The 22,112-nt window shown below is 56.3% G+C and overlaps 2 protein-coding genes across 13 annotated transcripts in view; one reads left to right on the forward strand and one right to left on the reverse strand.

Annotated features, from left to right (window-relative positions):
* The first annotated feature begins 324 nt into the window (after window positions 1-324).
* On the forward strand, window positions 325-7,371 carry SLC35B2 (solute carrier family 35 member B2). 2 transcript variants are annotated; one of them, XM_030036152.2, is made up of 4 exons: window positions 325-369; window positions 3,283-3,476; window positions 3,780-3,940; window positions 5,246-7,371. In XM_030036152.2, the coding sequence occupies exons 2-4, from the start codon at window positions 3,320-3,322 to the stop codon at window positions 6,182-6,184; spliced, it is 1,257 nt and encodes a 418-aa protein (XP_029892012.1). In that variant the 5' UTR covers window positions 325-369; window positions 3,283-3,319; the 3' UTR covers window positions 6,185-7,371. The 2 variants fall into 2 exon arrangements, with proteins under 2 accessions (XP_029892012.1, XP_040984143.1); XM_041128209.1 differs by lacking the exon at window positions 325-369 and adding an exon at window positions 2,249-2,375.
* A 2,096-nt stretch (window positions 7,372-9,467) lies between these two features.
* Window positions 9,468-22,112, reverse strand: part of LOC115350471 (heat shock protein HSP 90-beta) — a 42,389-nt gene continuing 29,744 nt past the window's right edge. For 7 of the 11 annotated variants that reach the window (XM_041128208.1, XM_041128206.1, XM_041128207.1 and 4 more), the window contains 13 exons: window positions 21,924-22,032; window positions 20,483-20,568; window positions 15,306-15,452; window positions 14,906-15,112; window positions 14,463-14,622; window positions 14,124-14,257; window positions 13,323-13,637; window positions 12,719-12,884; window positions 12,333-12,523; window positions 11,906-12,053; window positions 11,356-11,624; window positions 10,615-10,948; window positions 9,468-10,058 (listed from right to left, as the gene is read on the reverse strand). In XM_041128208.1, the coding sequence (XP_040984142.1) occupies window positions 9,949-10,058; window positions 10,615-10,948; window positions 11,356-11,624; window positions 11,906-12,053; window positions 12,333-12,523; window positions 12,719-12,884; window positions 13,323-13,637; window positions 14,124-14,257; window positions 14,463-14,622; window positions 14,906-15,112; window positions 15,306-15,452; window positions 20,483-20,568; window positions 21,924-22,032 (2,376 nt within the window). In that variant the 3' untranslated portion in view covers window positions 9,468-9,948. Of the gene's footprint in view, window positions 10,059-10,614; window positions 10,949-11,205; window positions 11,272-11,355; window positions 11,625-11,905; window positions 12,054-12,332; window positions 12,524-12,718; window positions 12,885-13,322; window positions 13,638-14,123; window positions 14,258-14,462; window positions 14,623-14,905; window positions 15,113-15,305; window positions 15,453-15,535; window positions 15,917-16,912; window positions 17,918-18,553; window positions 18,754-20,482; window positions 20,569-21,923; window positions 22,033-22,112 lie in introns of those variants that run through there. The other 4 variants (XR_005933792.1, XM_030036141.2, XM_030036140.2 and 1 more) reach the window with 4 other exon arrangements.

The following is a 22,112-nucleotide window of genomic DNA, read 5'->3' on the forward strand; positions in this document are numbered from 1 at the left end:
GGCTCTCGGGCCCGGGCCTCGAAACCTCTTCTGGTGCGCGGCCTGCAGCCGGCGCCTCCGCGGGCCGGTGACTTCCCCTCCCTGACTCAGTGTTTTCCGCTCCGGCGCGCGGGGGGAGGCGACACCGTCCCCTTCGCCGGCCCGGCGGCAGGGCCCGCCGCCCGCGCCAGCCCGTTCCGCCCCCTCCAGCCGCCGAGCCGCCCCGGGGTCTCCTGGGCCTGGGCCTGGGCGCCCCTCAGCCGCGGCCCCTCCGGGGCGGCAGGGGGCGCTGTGGGGCTCCGCTGCGCGCCCGCCGGGCGGGGGTTCCGCCGCCGCCGCCGCCGGGAGCGGAGCCGAGGGGAGCCGGCCGGGACCGGGACCGGGCCGCAGGTGGGTAGCGAGTGCCGGGGTGGGCGCGGCAGGCGGGTAGGGCCGCGGCAGGCAGCCGCCCCGCTCGGCAAGGGTGGGCGACGGGCCGCCGCCGCGCTGCCGGTCCGCTCCCTGCGGACGTGGCCGCCGGGCGGGGTGGCGTCTCCGAGGCCCCGCTCGGCCCGTACCCGGCCGGGCGCCGCCTCTCCCCGTGCCTGGGCCCGCGGGCCCGGTCCCCGGGCAGAGGCCGCTGGCGCTCGGAGCCTCGGGGCAGTAAAGCCCTCGAGCGGGAAGCGGGCTCCCCTCACGCGTCTTCCCCCGCCCGGGGACCCCCCGGGGCCCGCCAGGCCCTGCCCGCGGCGCGGAGCGCGGAGGGTGGATCCGGCGGCCCGGCCGCCCCGGCTTGCAGCCCCTGGGCAGAGGCGGCGGTTCGCCCTGGGGGGACAATCGCAGGCCATCCCTGCGGCCCGGCTTTGAGCTGGCTGCGGGGCAGGGCAGGGAGGAGACGTAAGATCCCGAGCTGTTAGCGGGGTGCCGTGGACTCGTAAGCTCCAGGTTTGCATTTGACCTCAGTCCTTCCAGACGCTAGAGATGCGCTCGAGAGTAGCAGGGCTGCAGGCAGGGATTTTTTTTTTTTTCAGACCTCTGGCCCGGGACCCAAATTTTGCATCACAGGCAGAGGGCTGTGGCCCAGCCCGGCTCTGAAGTGGTGCATTTGAGAGCTGCCCCTCCTGGGCCGAGGGGAACAGTAGCCGAGTCTGTCGTCTCAGCTCTCTGGCTGTTCTGCAGGCCCCAGACTAAGGCTCCTTTCATGCCTCAGTGTGCCGCCTGCTTGCCCTGTGTGCCCCCCCCCCCCTTTCTACCTGTAACACTAGTGTCCCTGTTCCTTCTCGGCCTCAGCAGGGAGGGCAGGGCCTGCTGCACTGAGTCAGCTCTCGGGGCCTGGGAATTGCTAGCACAGGCATAGAGAGCGCCATTGTCCCTCCATAGCCCTCTCTTCACTGTCACTGTGGGAGAGCAGAGCTGATTCTTCTCCCGTGGTGGCGCCAAGGGGGCCAGCAGAGTAACAGCAGGCGAAGTCACACTGAACAGAGCTGGCTGGCTTTTGGTCTCTGTCAAGTTGAAGGGAGATGTGGCCCATGAGTGCAGCAACCGACCCTACCGTTTATATCTGACTTCTGCAAAAGCAAACGGCATTTCTGCACCCGACAAGAAGGCTGCTGCCATCAACCAGGGTTACTTAATATGGGCAAACCCAGGAGCATATGGGCAGCTTCAGCCCCAGCTGCCTGCACCAAGCCCTGTTCTTGCATCCTGCAGCACGCCTACAGCCTGCAATGATGCCCCTGCAGCAGGAGAGATGATGGGGTGGAGGTGTCAAACTGCCTTTTCTATGGGGGAGAGCGGGCTAGGGGGGGAATAGGAAGCAGGCACAGAAACCCACCCCCAGCTGTTTGCATTTCTCCCTGGGCTGGAAACTTCTGGGTCGTTTAAGTCGCAGAAGGGAGATTTCAGGGTGAAACACAGCCTCGGCTTAGGTCAGGTTGTTGGACTCTGGGGTCCTGGCCACAGCAACTGAGGATAAGAAAAGCCCCTCAGGCCTTTCCCAAGGGGACGAGAGGTTGGTGGGGAGGGCTTGTTCATGAAATGGCAGGGGACTTTCTTGCCTTTAAAGCTCTAAGTTTGTAAGTCTCTGAGTTTCATGTGAGGGCTACTAGAGGTCACAGCTATATTATGCTGGGACCAGGTACACCTCACAGGGCCTAAATTCCTATGACTCAGTTGTTTTTGGTGGACAGGGGATTAACATCTCTGGCCCTTTCCGTCACAGGAGTCCAGAACTTTTTCTGGTGCGTGTTTTATGTAGCCAGCCCCACAGGACCCTCACCTGGCCCCCAAGGCAATCAGGAGGCTTTTTCTACTGGAGAGACTGAGGCAGGGATGGAGCATGGACCAAGGAAACCTCCTACCCTGATGCTGGAAGCCACAGATTGCTGTGCGAGAGGAGGATGCAGATGGCCTTGGGTGTAGGAAGTCCTTGCCAGCTTGCTCATTTTGTTGTGTACTTGGTGCTCTTGTTCTTTGCATAGCCCCTGAATAGCGCAGGTTTGCCCCTGAGGGACGGGACAGTGGAGGGAAGAACCCCTTCGGGAGTATTAAAGCTGTTTTAAAGCTGGCTAGGTCACCACCTAGGGCTATAGCTGAAGAATATCAGCTCTACCTTCTCGGATATCCTGGTAAAATCCCAACCAGCCAGCTGGTAATAAAGTTCCTTCCCAGCCTTGCTCTCTGGCTGTGTCTTGCCAAGTGGGTGAGCCCTGGTAATTTCCTCTGAACTGTGGGGAATGCCTTAGCAAGCTCCCTTCCAGGGCTGTGTGGGGAAGTGGGGGAGGCTGGCAGCCTAAACCCTCCCCAGCTCTCCTCCACTCACCTGGTGGAGCCGGAGGGGGAAGCTCTGAGCCGTTTGCTCTCAGAGGAAGGCCACTCTGGCCACACGCTTGGAACACAAGCTGCTAGGTAGGAGTCACTTTTTCCATTCAGTGACCTTTTCCTTTTCCACCCAGGAGCTGCACTAAAGTTTAACCTAAAAAGGTGAGGTGCTCCTTGGATTTGGAGTAAGGGCATTGTCAAAACCAGATGGTTACAACATTGTTCAAACATTCTCTCCAATCCTGGAAATCCAAGTTTCTAGGTCCACATGTTCCTATGCCAGAGCAAACACCCTTAACAGAAGCAAACAAATGTCTGGCACGTGCTTTTCAACTCCAGAGGGCATTTCCTACTCCACGAGCTGCTGTCATCGCTGTTGTCGCTGGGGTGGAATCTGGGTGCTGCCTGCTGGTGGAGCAGGCTGGGCGGTGGGTGGCGCAGGCATGCGGAGCGGAGCTGGCCATGTACCAGTAGCCCACCACCCACCTCTTCCTCTCTGCACAGGTTTTGCCTTCCCCTCGTGCTGGCTTCCCTCCCTACAATGGCTACTGGTGAAGAGATCACACCTGCCCTGCAGGGCTCATGGGGGGACTTCTGGCTCTTCCGTTTCTTTGTTAATGCTGCTGGCTACGCGAGTATTGTGGTACCGGGATTCCTCCTCATCCAGTACTTCAAGAGAAGGAATTACCTGGAGACAGGTAAGGGCAGGAGCTTCCCTTCCACATCCTGCCTCCCTGTGAGCTCTCTGCACCCCCTTGGTCAACCCCATTCAGTGCTGACAGGATGTTTCCCCAACCTGCTTCATTAGACCAGGCTTGAGCCAGTCACAGAGCTGCATCCCAGAGCTGTCTAGGTGCTACCCTGAAACAAAGTTCTCTGAGGCCCCCGTGCCAGCAGATGTGGAGGCTAGTAAGGAGTGAGGCTTCACGTCTCAAGCTGGTGCAGCTTGTGGTGCCCAGGCTGTGGTTAATTCTGTCACCATGTTCTCTTACCGTGTTCAGGCCGAGGCATTTGCTTCCCTGTCATCAAATCATGCGTGTTCGGCTCCGAGGTGAAGTCTGTACACCAGGAGGATGGCTCCCTGGCACCCCGAGCAGAGCCCACAGAGTCCTCTACAGCCCGACAGGTCTTCAAGCTGCTCTTCTGCGCTGCTGGTCTACAGGTAGGGCCCCTGTGCATGCGTATGTGGCCATCCCACTCTGGGAGGAGGAGGTGGGCAGTGGATTTGTGACCATCAGTTCCTTGAAGACCAAGGATGCAGTGCTTGTCTTTGATCGGGGCAAGGTTAGAGGTTGGGACACAGCCTCTCAACCAGGATAGTCCACCAGAGCTGCTGTGTCACCTCTAAGGGCTGTGGAGGTCTATTTAGCTGGTGTCGCCAGGGTTGGGACCTCCTGTCCATCTGATCGCAGTCCTCTGCAGCCATGGCTAGGGAAAATTCTGTGATTCAACAGATTGTTAGGGCTGCTCTCGTTCTGGCCCTCATGTCAGAGCAGCAGATAGTTTGAGCCCCTTTATCTCCCAGGCTCTCCTCTGGGTCACCTTCTAGGGCTGATGCATCCTGCCTTGATGGATTGCATTTGAATACTGGAGAGAAGTACTGAATTCAGCTACAGATAAACAGGAAATTTTAATCTTGGTTTCCCTAAGTCTCTGCTATAGCCTGAGCATCATTAGGAAGGGCAGCCTTTTGGGTCTGTGAGAACTTAAAATAGAAATGTGGGCATTGTGATAGAAAAACCTACACATCCGACAGCCAGCAGAAGACACGCACTCTCTAGCCTACTATCCCAGCCCTTTCAGACTTGCTGCGGGTCACCAGCAAGTCCTTACATCTCTCTGTGCCTCAGTTTCTTGGGAGGGGATGTGTGGTGAGAGGAAGTCTGTGTTACTTTTGTGAGGGACTTGGTACTGTTGCACCAGAAGTAGTAGAGGTGACAGCCAGAACAGCAATCATCCCCGGAGAATAATTTCATCTGATGGGTTTTGAGACTAGAATTGATTTGGATGGAAGAACCGGGCCTAGGGAGCTGGAAGTGAAAACCAATGCAGAGGCCACTGGGAAAACTGCCAGGACCTGCCGCAGGGAGCTGGCACCAAAACTGCAACTGTGCATCAGTAACGTTCTCTGATCCTGTAGGTCTGGTTCAACAGGCAGCTTAAAGCATAACTGCTCGGTGTACGCCAGGATGTTTGCTTTGCAGGCCTCCCCTTGAAGAGGCTGTAAACTGAGCAGGGTTTGTTTGGGACGGCATGTTCCTGGTTGTAACCACATGGGACAGTGGGTTCCCTCAGATGGGTGGAGTGGGGGGTGGCCCCATCTCCCAGTGTCTCAGAGAAGCATTGCCGTGCAGAGGATGAGGCAACGCTGGGACAAGCAAGGATCTCCTGGGGTCTGTTTTTCCCGTGGTTTCTTGCAGCTGCCAATGCAGGTCCTGACTCTCCCTGTGCTCATCCTGCTTTGCAGGCCTCCTACCTCACATGGGGCGTCCTCCAGGAGCGTGTGATGACGAGAACGTACGGTGCCACTGAAACGGACCCTGGTGAGAAGTTCAAGGACTCCCAGTTCCTAGTGTTCATGAACCGTATCCTGGCATTCACGGTGGCTGGTCTGTACTGCGCCCTGACCAAGCAGCCACGCCACGGGGCTCCTATGTACAAATACTCCTTTGCCTCCCTCTCCAACATCCTTAGTAGCTGGTGCCAGTATGAGGCACTCAAATACATCAGCTTCCCCACCCAAGTGCTGGCCAAGGCTTCCAAAGTGATCCCAGTGATGATGATGGGCAAACTGGTATCACGCAAGAGTTATGAGTACTGGGAGTACCTGACTGCTGCCCTCATCTCTGTGGGGGTCAGCATGTTTCTGCTCTCCAGTGCTCCCAACAGGCACGTGTCCACTGTCACCACTTTCTCAGGCATAGTCCTCCTGGCCGGCTACATAATCTTCGACAGCTTCACGTCCAACTGGCAGGACGCCCTCTTCACCTACAAGATGTCTCCCGTGCAGATGATGTTTGGCGTCAATGTCTTCTCCTGCCTTTTCACGGTGGGCTCACTGTTGGAGCAGGGTGCCTTGCTGGAATCATTACGCTTCATGGCCCGCCACTCAGAGTTTACGGCCCACGCTGTGCTGCTCTCAGTGTGTTCCGCCTGCGGCCAGCTTTTCATCTTCTACACCATCAACCAGTTTGGGGCAGCCGTCTTCACCATCATCATGACACTGCGCCAGGCCTTTGCCATCCTCCTCTCCTGCCTCATCTACGGGCACGCTGTCACTGTTGTGGGTGGGCTGGGCGTAGCTGTTGTCTTCATGGCCCTCTTCCTCCGCGTCTATGCCCGCAGCCGCATGAAGAAGCGTAGTAAGAAGATCCCGCCAGGCGAGACCCCTGTACAAAAGGTCTAAGGAGCTGGGGCCATGGCATTTATGCCATGCCTGCTGTCCTGCCTCCGCTCGGGGGTACTTGCTTGATTTCTCAGAACCTGCTGAGGAGCAGGGTGGGCTATGGATAGGCTGGACCAGTGACTCGCTTTTCCACCTGCTTTTCCTGGGGAAGGGGCTGGAACAAGCCCAGGGAATGCTCCAGGCTGCCACAGCTCCAAACCTTTCCATTTGCCTTAATGGGTCAAAGACTTGCAGCCAAGGCACCAGCCTAGGGGCTCACATCCTGGGGGAAAACCAGCATGGGGCTGCTGGTACTCCTGCCCCACCTCTTGTGGCTTCTCTCCAAAGTCACTGATGAACAAGGGAGCTCTTTTCTCTGACACTGTCTTGCCTCTGGCTAATGCTCCTCCATTTCTGTCACTACTACAGAGCTCAGCAGGAGGAAAGGGCAAGCAAAACACTAGCTTTCTTTTTGAAACACCTCCACGTGAGGTAAGTCCTGAGCCTGTGCCAAGGAGGGGGAGCTCTCAGCTGCCCTCCCAGGAGGTGCTCCAGGTAGGACAGGCACAGCTAAGGGAAGGACTCCCAGCTTGTCCTACCCTAGGCCTGGGATCTGCTCTGGGAGGGCATGCTGCAGTGAAAGGCGGTACCTCCCAGTTTGGTTTTATCAGCTCCTTGCCCCTGCTCTGAGACAGTTTTCTTTGCTCCCCTCAGCCCAGGCTGATTTTGAGTTGTTCTAGGTTGCTTTTTTTGGTTACATCTGCTGCTGTCACAGGCCAAAGGCTGCGCTGCCCAGAAGCCCCAGCATCACCTCAGGTGTCTCAGTGCTGCGGTTTCTGGGCTTTGTAGTTGCCATTCAGAGAAGCACAAATAGCCCCTCTTCTTTCTGCCAACTGGAGGCATTGGCCCTGGCTTTCCTGGGGCCTGGCCAGAGCCCCACTGTGCGTGGAGGGCTGAGAGAGAGGGCAGAGCCTGCTTGCAGTGCCTTGTTCCTGCTCCCCAGGCAGCAGGGGATGCAGTGAGCAGGCAGCTGCTCCCCAGGCAGCAGGGGATGGAGCAGTGGAAGCTGCTTTTCCCCAGGAGCCTGGGTTTTACTGGTTAATCCTTTTCTCCTCAACACAACCTGACTGACAAAGCAGCAGGTTTTGGTACTTTTGAAAGACAACTTTTTTTCTCTTTTTATTTTATTAAATTAAAAATATGCTGCATATAGTGCGCTGGAGGTAAATGTTCTTGTTAATTTTTTTTTTTTTTCCATGTACCTGGAAGGAGGGGAAGGACTTGCTGACCCTTCCTATGTCCCTAGTCTCTCTGGGACAGCAAAGCTGTCTTTCCTTTCCAAACAAACACAGGTGCCTCTGCTTTTGCCTAGGCAGGTATCATCAGCCAGAATTGGACCCAAAGCTGCAAGGCCTGACATGAGATCCTTGCACACACAACTGGGGAAGCACAGCCAGGTTTGGACCACTGCTTATGCTGGTGGGCAGATGGAGGCGCTGTTAAGCTGATGCTGGTTTGGCTCCTGGGTTCCCTGTACAGTACAGCTTGGGCAGCCCCTGTGGGTGTATCTACAGCCTGCATAGCTACAAAGAGATGGTGCAGAGGCTTGCTGAGCACCTGCCAGCCAGGGGTACCAGTGCTGTAGCAAAGCCCTGGAAGAGCCCATCCTTTATGGGGTGCATCTGCACCAACATGAGCTCCACAGGCCCCACACCAGAGCCAGGGGAGGCTTGGGGTGTGGATGGTACATCCCACTACTGGTACATATGAGAGGCCTGGTGAAAAACCTTGTCTGTAGGCCTATGCAATCTAGTCATACTGAGGTCCAGGGTCAGAGACAGGATCTTGGCCTAACAGAGCTAGAGAAAGGGGAGACTCGAGTGCTACAAGAGGAGACTAGGGCCTGGAGCAGCTTATCACAGTGCTGAGGATAACAGCAGGGATAACACAGCTGGTGCTGAGCACAGCCCACACCAGGCTTCAGAGCACTTAGCTCTCCAGCATTTTTACCTATGCTCCCTTCCTAGCTCCAAGCTCTTGAAAGTGCCTGTGCAGCCTCACAGCCCTTCATCCTGCCACTACAAATTCCCCCAAATGTCTGCCCCCACCATCTGCTGACAGACTGAAAATGGAATGGATTTTTTTTTTCTTTGGTCAAAAAAAAAACAAACAAAAAAATAGGTTGTCTGCCAGGTTGGGATGGGATACCTTTTTAATTTAAATGTAGATTTAAAGAAAAAAATTGTGACACCCACCCACCCCCCCCCCCAAACATTCTAAGTTAAAAAGAAGAATTGACTCTACTGGTTATTTGGCAAAACCTTCCTATCCAGAGAGAAATCTTACTTACAAACATTTTTTTCCTCCTGTCTCAGGAAGAGAAAACTGACCTGAAGGCATTTGCTAGCTCAACTCCAGCACTGCCCTAGCATAGCAGCCTGCACCCAAACAGCTGCCACACTGGCAGCACAGTGCCCCCATGCGCAGCAAGGGACTCCAGCAGGCTCTGCCTCTTCCTTCCCTTTTGAAGATGGATACTGGCTAAAGCCCACTCCCATTTTGTGCCCGTGGTTGCTGGCAAGCAGTCAGCAAGAGAACTTGATGTTGGTGTCTCTTTTCCCTGACAAACCCCAGTGCCATTGTGGCCAAGGGTGACAAACTCCCCTCACAGGGTGTGAGCTCAGTGTAAGGGGCAGATGAATCAGAGGTAATGAATGCCCCAGGCTTCTCCATCATCTGGGACCCAGGCAAAAGCCAGGGGGTGGCCATATACTGCCAAACCCCACCAGGGCTGCAAAAGCCCAGAAAGGGCAGGCTGGAGCTGGAAAGAAAGGAGTCTAGAGCAGAGCCTTTTGGCCTAAGAGCTGGAGAGGCAGCTTTTGAGTACAGTCCAGAGCTATCACTCCACCCCCTGCTCTGCACTGCAAGGGAACAGGCAGATGGCTCCTGCCCCCAGGGACACTCAGATCAGACCAGCCAGCAGCAGTGCAGGCTCAGGTCCTGGCACAGCTTGCCCAGCTGACACATGCAGATTGGAAAGTTTGTTCCCAGGCTGTGGGGCATGCAGCACCCTACGTTGAGAACTACTGCCCACTGGAGATGACCCCACCTGCACAGCAGGTCATGTGTTTCTCCTACCCACTTCATGGTGCATGGACAGGGAAGGGGTAGAGATCACCTAAAGCAGGGCTCTGAAAACCAGTCAGGGCAGTGGAGAGACCAGCAGCCTGATACCCTCAGGCACAGGCCGAGACCCTTTCCTCCATATGGTAGGCATGAAACACAAAGGACCCCACCATGTAAATCACATTCTTCAATACTTTAATTCCAGTCGAACAAAACAACAGAAGAATAATCAAACAAAAAATAACCAAGCCAACCGAAATACAATATCCTACCCTGGGGGTTTAGGGAGACAGCAGCTCAGAGGAAGGGCTCTCCCACCCCAATGGAACAAGGGCAGTGTTTGATGCCTACTGGGAACATAGGAGACCCCATGCAGGGACAGGGGAAGCCTAATGACTCTCCTCACCTCCACTCCCCATCAGCTGTTCCTACACAAGCAGAAAGACACAAACTTGCCTCAGGCTGCCTGAATCATTCACTACTGACAGACAGGGAATCATGCCCTCCTGCACCCTGCCAAAAACAACCCCAAACAAACAAATCAAAAACAATAGACATCACCAAGGAGTCAGTAGCAGCTGGTGGGAGCAGACCCTGTTCTAAGCAGACACAACATGGTGCAGAGGTCTGGCAAGTGAGGGAAGAGGCTTCCTCCTACTTTAGTCTACCTCTTCCATGCGGGATGCATCTTCATCTCCCTCCAGAGGGGGGATCTCATCAGGGATAGCTGCACTGGGCTCCTCTGCCATCACCTCGTCTTCATCAATGCCTGGGAGAGGGGAGGAAAGGAAGAGATGAGGCCTCCAAGTGATACCTGATCCCAGAGGTACAGCCTCTCCCAGAGCAAAGGCTGGCTCCTGCCCACAGCCTGAGGGACAGAGCTATTAGCATCCAGTAGTTATGCCAAGCCACAGCACCTCCTGATTTACATTTTTAGCTAAATAGCCAATTTGGAGAAAAAGAGTTGGGTGCAAGCACAAGTTGTTTCACCAGATCAGTCACATCTCCCATTACAGAGTTTTGACATTCACTTTTAAGAAATAAAAACCCTCGGTTTGTCATCTGAGCAGCCTGGTGGTGGTTGCTTCTGGCCTTGTGGAAGACAGGACAGTCCACTCAGAGCCCTGAGCCTTCCCAAAGTACCTTGTTCCAGGTTTCCACTTGCCCCTAGCCACCTTATGTACACAGCCAGTTCTGCACATCACACCAGCATGGCTCACGTACTGGCCTCCCACTGCCCTAAGACAGTTACACACTAGCCTGACCAGCTAACCTGCTTTCAGGACCTGCTCCAGGCCTGAGAAGCTGCATGGACAGCTACCTACCAAGCCCCAGTTTGATCATCCTGTAGATGCGGTTGGAGTGGGTCTGGGGATCTTCCAGGGAGAAACCAGAGGACAGCAGAGCAGTCTCAAAGAGTAGCACCACCAGATCTTTGACAGCTTTGTCATTCTTGTCAGCATCAGCCTTCTGGCGGAGTGTTTCCACAATTGGGTGGTCCGGGTTGATCTCCAGGTGCTTCTTGGCCATCATATAGCCCATGGTAGAGTTGTCCCGCAGTGCCTGAGCCTTCATGATGCGCTCCATGTTGGCTGTCCAACCATAGGTGCTGGTGACTATGCAGCAGGGAGACGAGACCAACCGGTTTGAGATCGTTACCTGCCAATGTAGCCAAGGGTTAGCTGAGCAAGGTCCCCATATGCCCTGGACTGGGCACAGCCACAGCACACGATACCCCAGGTCTTTGCCCCACATTCACCTGGGGACACCCCAAAGCAAGCAGAGATCTCCAAGCAGCTCCAGGACTGCTACACAGACTAGTTTGCACAGCTCACCCAGCATCTTCAGCACCCACTGCATGTTTCCCACACTTACCCTTTCCCATCAATGCATGTATTTGGGTCAGTGCCCCTCACCTGCAGCCTGGCTGCTTAGAGCAAGATGGTGCATGCTGGGACCTCCAGTCTCCTTTAGCAGCTCCTCTGCAGGAGATGAGGGAGATGAGAGGCTTGCATTGATTGAGCTGGGGCCCTTGCCTGCATCACAGAGCACCCAGCCCTCCTCACCTTCTCCACCTTCTTGTCCAGGATCTCCTTCATGAGTTTGCAGAGGGTCTCAAACTTGGCCTTGCTCTCCTCCATCTTCTTTTTCTCCTCCTCATCCTCAGGCAGCTCCAGCCCCTCTTTGGTGACCGATACCAGGGTCTTGCCATCAAACTCCTTGAGCTGTTGCACACAGTACTCGTCAATGGGCTCCGTCATGTATACCACCTCAAAGCCACGCTTCCGCACACGCTCCACAAAGGCTGAGTTGGCAACCTGCTCCTTACTCTCTCCTGTGTTTGTGGGGAGTAAAAATGAGAGGTCACCAAGACATAAGAGCTGGTTACAGCAGGACAAACAGCAATAGTCACTTGGAACCCCTAGCATAAAACTGGCTGCAGCTGGGGCTCTAGGCCTGGTGGTCTTTCCCCAGCCCCCAGGGATGGGCTGTGCTTCAGCAGGGAGGGCCTGCTGAAGGCAGCAGGACCTTCCTGGAAAAATTTGCTTTAAGTTAGGGCTGGTCAGCAGGTAACCTGCCTCCACTTTGCTAGGGCACGGAGGAGCTCTGGCTCACCTGTGATGTAGTAGATACTCTTCTGGGTCTCCTTCATACGGGACACATACTCTGAAAGCGAAGTCAACTCATCGCCTGACTGGGATGTGTGGTAACGCAGCAGCTCTGAAAGGCGCTTTCGGTTGGTTGAGTCCTCATGGATGCCCAGCTGGGGGCAGAAAAGATGCATGAAGCCTCCAGGATAGGACTTGCATGCACTTGGCCACCCCTGAGGCACAGCCATCTCTGCCCACCCCCTGATCATTTGAGTGTTGGGCCTAGGGCAGGCCAGAGGGGCCAGCTGCCCACAAAGGGTCTCTGGGGCACTCGCAAGACCCCCTCTACCCTAACACCCATGCAGAGAAGACATGGCACAGGGACAAATTGCTCCTCAGGCAGACAGGTCATGGGCCCCCCCCCTTCTCCAGGTGCACGGTACCCAGCTCACCTTCAGATTCTTGGAAAAGGCCTCATAAAATTTCTTGTAGTTGTCTTTGTCCTCTGCCAGCTCAGAGAAGAGCTCCAAACATTTCTTCACAATGTTTTTACGGATCACCTTGAGGATCTTGCTCTGCTGGAGCATCTCACGAGAGATGTTCAGAGGCAGGTCCTCTGAGTCCACAACACCCCGGATGAAGTCTGAGTAGTGGAAATGAAAACAGAAGTCAGGTTAAAAGCTCTGAGCTTCATGACAGGAGGAAAAGCGCTAAGACACTGACTGCTGTGCACCCACACCAGCTAGTGCCTCATCCAGCCGCCTTATACTGGGAGCAGTACCACAGGCTGTGAGGGTCCCAGCTCTGCACTGAGAAGCTAAGGCAGGGGGGCTCTTACTTAGGTACTCAGGGATGAGCTCATCACAGCTGTCCATGATGAAGACACGTCTCACATACAGCTTAATGTTATTCTTCTTCTTCTTGTTCTCAAAGAGGTCAAAAGGGGCACGGCGTGGGATGAAGAGCAGGGCCCTGAACTCCAGCTGCCCTTCCACAGAAAAGTGCTGCGGAGCCAGGAAGGAAAAACAGCTGCCGAGGTGCTTCCCTTCTACCCCTTCCCCCAGAACCCACTGTGGGCATGCTGAACTGCCGTTCCTCAGTACTGGGGCTGGCAGGGGGCACAGCAGGGTCTCTAACATCCAAGCAGCCTGCATTTCCCCCTCCTCAGCCCCACTGCCCCCCACATGCCAGGAGTCTCTGCCATCCAGCAGGCCCGGATGGAGAAGTCATGCTTCTCTGAGGCCCAACACCCTCCTGTTCTGCTTCTAGGCTGGCACTGCCAACCCTTCCACTTGCACGGGAGTTGCAGTACAAGCTGAGGCACCACCAAGTGGCCTGGGAGCCTTCAGTCCCACTGAGGCACAACCACATGGTGGCTCTAAGTATGGGCTAGAAAGGTGCCCTCTGTCTCTCTCTGCAAGCCAGGGTGGCCCAGCACCTACCTTGACAGCCAGGTGGTCCTCCCAGTCATTGGTGAGGCTTTTGTAGAACTCGCCATACTCCTCCTGGGTGATGTCATCAGGGTTGCGGGTCCAAATAGGCTTGGTCTTGTTCAGCTCCTCCTGGTCAATATATTTCTCCTTGATTTTCTTGGTCTTTTTCTTCTTGCCTTTGTCTCCCTCCTCATCATCATCAGAGCCCACATCCTCGATTTTGGGTTTCTCCTCATCTTTGGACATTGACTCTTCCACTTCCTTCTCGTCTTTTTCCTCCTCTGTCTCATCATCACTGATCTCTTTTTCACACTCCTTCTCCAGCTGTGGAGAAAGAGAGAAGCAAGGGTCAGGTTCAGCCCCAAGCAACTGTCACCAGGAATCCTTTTGCTCCGGATGAAAGAAATGGGTGTTCTCCAAGGCCCAACAAATGCAACATCTAGAACCAGGGCTTCTCCTGAAACCAGCCCTCAAGAGTCACGCCACAGCTCATGGAACCAAAACCTGTGTCTGAAGATGAGATGAGGGGCAGAAAACCCTCCTCCCTCCATGGCTGGTTTAGATGACCTCCAGCTGCACAGATCAAAGACCAAAAGCATGGCACCACCTTTCACCTCCAATAAGCCCCTAGCTTCAAATGACCTCTGGCCACAGAAGCTAGGAGTACCACTGCTCAATACCCAGCAGCCAGGAGGTACAGAAGGGAACAGAAAAGACTGTACTCTGCTCTTTTCTGGGCTCCTGCTCCCAATAACACCCAACCCTGCCTCCAGCTTTTCAGTGGGTCCCCACAGTCCTTCCCTTACATACATAGAGTGTGATGGGGTAGCCAATGAACTGGGAGTGCTTCTTCACCACCTCTTTGACACGCCGCTCCTCCAAGTACTCTGCCTGGTCCTCCTTCAAATACAGGATCACTTTGGTGCCCCGTCCAATGGGCTCACCTACAATGTGGGGAGAGAAACATTAGCATCCCAGGGCATAGCATTAAAGGGCAGAAAGCAAGTGGGACCAGCTCCTTGAGCCTAAACACTACCCAATACCTTACATTAACAAGTGTACCTGACAACGCAGCACAGCTCTAGAGAGCACTAGCAAAAGGGGTGCTTCTAGCAGAGAAATACACTTGGGGTTTTGTACAACACGTACCATGGTCAGTTCGGACAGTGAAGGAGCCCCCAGCTGACGACTCCCAAGCATACTGCTCATCATCATTGTGTTTGGTAATGACAACCACCTTCTCAGCCACTAGATAGGCAGAATAGAAACCCACACCAAACTGCCCGATCATGGAGATGTCTGCGCCAGCCTGTGAAGGCAGAGAAAGACTGATAGACCAGTGAAAAGACAGGAGATGTCTGCAACTGATTCACAGCAGCAAGGAACTGGGTCAGCATGCAGGCAAAAAGAGGCAAGTGCCAACAGGCAGCCAGCCCTACCCTCAGCTCCTCCCTGCTGCTGGTAAGGTGGGGAAGCACACTCAGGTAGGCCAACAGCTACCACAGCAAAAAAGGCAGCAGGGCTGGAGCTATACCCCAGTGAAAGCCTGGGGCCCAGGCCCTGGGGAACCCATGCAGCCAAAGGCAACCCACCTGCAGGGCTTCCATAAAGGCTTTGGTACCAGATTTAGCAATAGTGCCTAGGTTGTTGATGAGGTCTGCTTTTGTCATCCCGATGCCAGTGTCCACCAGGGTGAGCGTGCGGTCCCGGGGGTTGGGGACTATGTCAATCTTGAGGTCCTTACCGCTGTCTAGCTTTGAGGGATCAGTCAGGCTCTCGTAGCGGATCTTATCCAGCGCCTAAGGGAGAGGGTGATGCTCGCCACGGCCTCCCTCCTCAACAGCCGCCTCCCTCCCCCAGCACAAGCCTCGCAGGCCACCACCCCAGGCACCGGCCTCTCCCTGGGCACCCCCGGTGGGATATCAGCCTCCCCGAGCCCCCCAGCAGAGGAAGGAGACCGCCCCCGCAGGGGCGAGCAGGGCCTGGGCTCACGTCGGAGGCGTTGGAGATGAGCTCCCGCAGGAAGATCTCCTTGTTGGAATAGAAGGTGTTGATGATGAGTGACATGAGCTGGGCGATCTCCGCCTGGAAGGCGAAGGTCTCCACATCCTCCTCCTCGTGCTGCACCTCCTCAGGCATCTGCAAGGCAAGCACAGGCCGTTAGCACCAGGGCGGGGTTGGGGCGGGCAGCGGGGACACCGGGCCCAGTGTAGGCTCCTCACCGCGACTGGCGTGAGCGACCAGGAAAAGAGCTACACCCTCTCCATGGCCGGCTCTTATAGGCAAGGGGGGGGGGGGGGGGAGCGGCGCCTCACCGCTCACCGTCTCCTTCCGCCTTAAAACGGCGCTGGTCCCCGCTACAGTATTCCGGCTCCCACCTCCCTCATGAGCACACCTCCCTACGGGTCTTGCCTAGCGCAGTCGCCCTCTCCAGCCTGGCTGCAGCCTCTATGGGACGTGCTCGCTGCTGCTTTCCCGGCCTGGGCGATGCGGCAGGACTCCCTATGGGGCCCATCACCGTTGCCGTTTAATGGCGGCGGCTATGGTGGAGGCGGGCGCACATCTCTCAGCCCCATACCGTTACCGGGCCCGCTCCCGGTCGCGACTTCCCGTCGCCCCTCGCCGCGGCGCTCGGAGGGCCGCGGCGAGGGGCGACGGGGAGTCGCCGTAGGGGACTGTTTCCCGCGACCGGCAAGCGGAGGGGCACGGGGGGCTGCAGCAGTACAAAGCAACTTCCAGAGGGTTCTAGAGCGGTCAGGGCGGTGCCTCTGCGGTTTCCCCTGGCCGCAGGCTCCGGGCCCGGGCAGGGAACCGGGGATCCGTATAGCCCCAGAGGCTGCCTGCTGTCTTAGCTCCATGTTGCGGTTCCCCCGAGAGCCGTGTAGCTCTGCCGTTCTGAACCTGGGGGCCTTGTGTAACCAGGGGCCCTGCGGATGCGGAGGGGACAAGATGGAGCCGACCGACTCTGGAGGCGGGGGCGGGCTGTAGGGATCGTGTCAGAGCCTGAGAGCAACGCAGGCTCGTTCTCCTCATTGGAAACCTGGGTTTGGATACGCTTATTTTTAGCGTCTAAGGGCAATACGATAAACCTCATGCCGCGTCCTCCCTGCTGAGGCCGTGGGCACGCAGGCCTGACGGGCAGAGAAGCCGGGGCTGGGATGAAGGGACCGGGGCTCCACACCTTTTGGCTGTGGGTGCCGGGGGGCGGGGTGATGGCTGTGAATGATGTGGGGCAGAGGGGTGGTGTGTGGGGCGGAGGCCACGGGCAGGGTGGTGTAGTTCCCGCCCAGGAGCAGGAGGTGGCACTCCGGCCGTTCCCAGGCACAAGCTCCCAGGTGCATGTGCTGCGGGCCACTGCACCCCAAAATACGCAGGTGCATCCCTTCCTTATCAGAGGTGCTGGTGGTCCCTTGGCGCACCCCCTTCCCATGCTGGCCGTGTCCCCGTAGTGGAGAGGCGCTGGGCCTGTCTGCAGGGGATGCACACGTGGCTTCACTGCCCGATGCTGGGTACTGAAGTGCCGGTGCCCACTCCCCGCAGCCCTTGCCCCTCCGCAGCCCTCTCCCCTGTGGTGATGGAGACACATGCATACCCAAAGGGACGTTTCGGTCTTTTTATAGAAAATGGCAACTGTACAGACACATTTACACAGACAAGGGATGGGAAAGCGAAGGGAGAGGTCAGGCCTCCCCCTGCAGCACAGGTGGGCAGGGAAGGCAGCCTGGGTGGGAAGGGAGTTGCTGCCTCTCGCAGTCCACAATGGGAACCTCCGGTCACACAACCAGGAGGCAGAAAGAAAACAATGGCAGAATCACACACACACAAAAAAAGTAGGGAACAAAGGCAAGAAGAGGGGGAGAAGGTGGGGTGTGGAGACCTCCTCCTCCCTCAGCCTAGCCATGGTGTTGGCTCTCTATGTGGGGAGGACACGGATGTCTATGTCTCCAGGATACTGCTGGGCAGGGAGATGTGCGCCTAGCAGAGAGCGGGTATGGTGAGGCTGGCTGGGGCTCTCCTCCCTGTTTGCAAGTCTCACCAGCAGAAGTGTTGAGGCCCCCTGGAAGGAAAGGAGAGGAGAGCAAGTCCCTAGGCATCTTTGGGACAAGGGCAAGAGAGGGAGTAACACTGGATACCAGCCTTCAACTCTTGTCAGCGAGGAGGAGGCTGAGAATGGCTTTTGGCCTTGAGCTGGGGAAATTGTACAGCGTGGGAGGCGGCTGGACCTCTGTGAGATCCTGGGGGTCTTACACACACACAGCATGGGGAAGGAGAAGGCACGTAGGCCTGAAGGCATCACACATCCAAGCATGGCAGGAGCCAGGCCAACCCTGCAGGAGTGGAACTGTCCCTGGGTCTAATGTCTGCCGTGGCAGTGCAATTTGGCAGGGGCAGGCATGAGGTGTTCATCTCCCCACGGCGCCAAGGTGTCCAGGGCCTTGGAGGAGGATGTGGAGCCATCTCTCGGTGTTCCTGCACCCTCCAGGTGCCTCTGCTAGATGAGAATTCGGAACAGAAAGGAGACAGCAGCTCCTAGGGCCAAGCCCAGCGACAGGAAAAAGGCCATGATGGCTCCAGCTGTCTCTGCTTCTTGGGCAAGCACTTTCCTAGGGGAGAAACAGGTGTCAGACCCATCCTTGGGGATGCGTGCCCCATGCCCTGCTGTGAGTTCAACAGAGAGCTGGGAGGAGGCCACAGAGGAGCCAGAAGCTGTGCTCCTCTGCAGCAGAGGAACAGCAAGAGCAAATCCAGCTTGGCTCCAAGAGCCTGCCTCCACATTACAGGCTCGTAAAGAAAGAAAAAGTGCATCAGGCAGGCTGCCCTGAAGCTCCTGGCACCATGGACACCGCTCCCTGACTCCTGCCCCCGTGCACTGACACCCGCCTGGCTGAGCCCCAGCTGGGCTCCTCATGCTGCCTGTGCTCCTGCGCCAGGCAGGGCTGCTCACCCTGCTGTGGGTGCTGTGCCACACTTTGCTCCCCTCCAGATCCCCGCTGTGTCCAGCCCCTTCCCCAGTGTGGCAGGTGGGGGAAATGGAGAGCCCAAACAATAGCTTCCTCATCTCTAGGATATGGAGGCACAAGGCTGGGAGATAGGACACTGGGGTTGTCTTCCCTGAGGTGGTGTGCCTGCATCCCCTTCTCCAGATGACAGAGCTGGGCAGAGCCAGACTCCAAGAGTCATGCTGGGGCTGGCATCTGGGGTTGTAACCAACCCTTCCTCTGTCCCCAGCTCTTACTCACTTGGGCCCGAAGCACATGCAAAGGCTGGCCAGGTAACCATTGGAGATGGAGAAGAAGATCATAAAGATGATGAACCAGGCGTCATGAGAGAATATGACAGGCAGGTAGTCACGGGGGTGCACGTTGCACAGCATGAAAAGAGGGATAAATATGACACGGAGGGCCACCATCACTGGCAGGAGGCAGCTGTCCTTCCCGGGCTGGGAGAAAAACACAGGTCACTGAGCAGTGAGAAGTGGCCATTCCCCATCCCACGGCATGCTGGCAGGGGCTATACAGAGGCTGTCTTTGCTGTGCCAGGGCTGCAGAGGAGCCACAGAGATGGCAAAGTTGCTGAGAGACTTTCTCTGCTGCAACAAATCTCAGCATTACCACCTGCTCTAGTAAGGAGGTCCTACTAGGTCTGAAAGTCCTATCCCAGCTGACTTGGAGAGCAGCAGCACTAGAGCCAAAATACCAAGCTGAGCTTTTGAGCAACTGCTAAACCCTTGCTGGAAACAACAGGCAGGCAGGAGAGCCTTGTGCACACTCACACAATCTCCTGCAGCGAACCACCATGCAGGACAAGGCTGGCTGAGGTAAATCCCCTCTGGCTCCTCAGGGCCTGCAAACTGGGCTTTAACCAGCTCTTCAGCCTCCTACACCTTCCGCCAGCCAAGTGGGGCAACATCCAGCAATCTGGGAAAGGGATTATGCTGGGTCTGTTTTGGACAGTGCTGGGAAAGGCACAGACCAAGTTACGGTCTCCTCGGATCCTAACAGAGTCCTTGACGTGAGGCTGGGCCAAAGAAGGAGGCATCGTCCCCCTGTGTTGTCCCTGTAGCTAGGACGGAGGCAGCCCCTGGTACAAGACGTGCCTGGCTCCATCTAGGGTCCCCTCGATGAGGTGCCAGGGTCACAGATGACAGGGCTCACTGGTCTGGGGTCAGGAGAGACACACAGCTGCCTTGGGAGCTGCTGGGCTGCCGCAGCCACGGGACACTTCATGAGCACAGGGGGAAGCTGAGGTTAGGCCAGCTGCCATGTCTGTGGGCAAACTGGGAAGAGCAGCAGCCTCTCCTGCTTGAGGAGGAGAAAAGGAGTGAGCGGGGCCCCAACCAGGGAAATGAGGCCGAAACCGCATGCAGTCAGACTTTCCACACAGCCTTGTTTTGGAAACATCTACTCCTGGGTCATCCCACCACAGAGGCTGCAGCCTGGACACCAAGCAATGAGGCTCATGGCCAAGGCCAAGGGCAGCCAGCAGTGATGGCCAGGGGAGAAGCAGCTCCAGGCTGTGGGGAAGCCAGGCCTGGACAGACCCCACAGCACATGGTGCTGAGGAGCTTCGCTAGACAAACAGCCTGAACAATACAGGGGAAAACGGCACTTGGGGGGTGGGTGAAGGAGCAGGAAGAGACAGACAGGACAGCCCCCTTCCTCGCCCACCCCCATCACAGCTCCCATCACTCAGCCCCAGCAGCTCTGAGCAGGGGAGATGAGAGCGAGGAGACACGGCAGGGGACAGCTCTGGGACCCACATGGCATTGCTCTGCCCTGCTCCCAGGACAAGGCTCTTTAAAGCAGCTGTGTCCTGTGCCAAGGCCAGAGGTTTTATTTTGGGCTGCCCTGTCTTTCACCCTTTTTCCCTGCCGCCATCCTGTCTTGCTGTTTGCATAGCTGGAGTGAAGGTTTGTTTACAAAGAGGCTGAAATGGAGGAGGCAGCTTCATCCAAGCTGTGCTGAAAGAGGGGTGGGAGGAGGACAAGACAACATTGTGGTTCTCGGCTCTGACCCATAAATCTCTGCTTAGGACTTAAAGCCAAGGCAGGAATCATCTCTGCACCTCCTTCCTGCTCCAAGCCATGGATGGCAGCCCCAATTGTAGCCGTCACCAAGGGGCCTGGGGATGGAGACTACCTGGGCATTTGCTCCCTGCCCCATGCTTACCCATGTGAAGAGGGCAGTGAGACTCCGTCCTGTCCAGTCAAAGATATTAAAGAGCAGGAAGCAGGAGACAGGGATGAAGTAGAGACCTGCAGAAGGGGGAGAAGGTCACTGATGAGCCCAGAGTGCCCCAGGGCCTCCCACCAATTGCATGGAGACTGTCTTTCAGGTCTAGGTCCTCCTGGTTTCCCACTAAGAGCTGGAATGGTCTCCCAGCCAGGCCAGTGTCTGCATCCAAACCATCATGCACAGTGCTTTCCTCTTCCCCTCAGGCGTGCTGTATTGGATTTGTGTGGTAAGGTTTTGGTAGTGGGGGACCTACAGGGGTGGCTTCTGTGAGAAGCTGCTAGAAGCTGCCCCTATGTCCGACAGATCCAATGCCAGCCAGCAATAAGACAGACCCGCCACCGGCCAAGGCCGAGCCCATCAGCGATAGTGGTAGTGCCTCTGTGATAACATATTTAAGAAAGGAAAAAAGTTGCAACAGGCACAGAAACTGCAGCCAGAGAGAGGAGGGAGAACATGTAAGAGAAACAACCCTGCAGACCCCAAGGTCAGTGAAGAAGGAGGGGAAGGAGGTGCTCCAGGTGCCGGAGCAGAGATTCCTCTGCAGCCCGCGGGGAAGCCCATGGTGAGGCAGGCTGTCCCCCTGCAGCCCAGGGAGGTCCACGGTGGAGCAGGTATCCACCTGCAGCCCGTGGAGGACCCCACACTGGAGCAGGTGGGTGCCCGAAGGAGGCTGTGACCCCGTGGGAAGCCCACACTGGAGCAGGTTTGCTGGCAGGACTTGTTACCCCACAGGGGACCCATGCTGGAGCAGTCTGTTCCTGAAGGACTGCACCCTGTGGAAGGCAGTTCGTGAAGAACTGCAGCCCGTGGGAAGAACTCACGTTGCAGAAGTTCGTGGAGGACTGTCTCCTGTGGGAGGGACCCCACACTGGAGCAGGGGAAGAGTGAGGAGTCCTCCCCCTGAGGAGGAAGGAGCGGCAGAGACAATGTGTGATGAACTGACCGCAACCCTCATTCCCAGTCCTCCTGTGCCGCTGGAGGGAGGTCGAGAAAATCAGGAATGGAGTTGAGCCAGGAAGAAGGGAGGGGTGGCGGGAAAGTGTTTTAAGATTAAGTTTTTATTTCTCATTATCCTACTCTGATTTGATTGGCAATAAATTAAATTCATTTTCCCCAAGTCGAGTCTGTTTTGCCCGTGACGGTAATTGGTGAGTGATCTCTCCCTGTCCTTATCTTGACTCATGAGCCTTTCATTATATTTTCTCTCCCCTGTCCAGCTGAGGAAGGGAGTGATACAGAAGCTTTGGTGGGCACCTGGCGTCCAGCCAGGGTCAGCCCACCACACATACCTACTACTTCAAGCCCCACTTTCTTTTCTCCCATTTACCTTGTTCGCAGTTTCCTCCTACTGCACCCCATCTCTGGCCCCACTTACCCCATCTGTTTCCTTCTCCGAGGACAGTGGACACCTTAGCTGTGATGGAAGGAAAGACGCTGATGGTGACAGTGAAGACAAAGCAGACAGACACAGCCATGACCCAGAGCTAGGCAGATGAAAGAAAGAGGCTGGTACCAAACACAGGGCAAGAGACCAGTGCAAGGCTGGTCTCCTCTCCCCATGCTC

The sequence above is a fragment of the Aquila chrysaetos genome, chromosome 13 (genome assembly GCF_900496995.4).
Source record: "Aquila chrysaetos chrysaetos chromosome 13, bAquChr1.4, whole genome shotgun sequence".
Classification (NCBI taxonomy): domain Eukaryota; kingdom Metazoa; phylum Chordata; class Aves; order Accipitriformes; family Accipitridae; genus Aquila; species Aquila chrysaetos.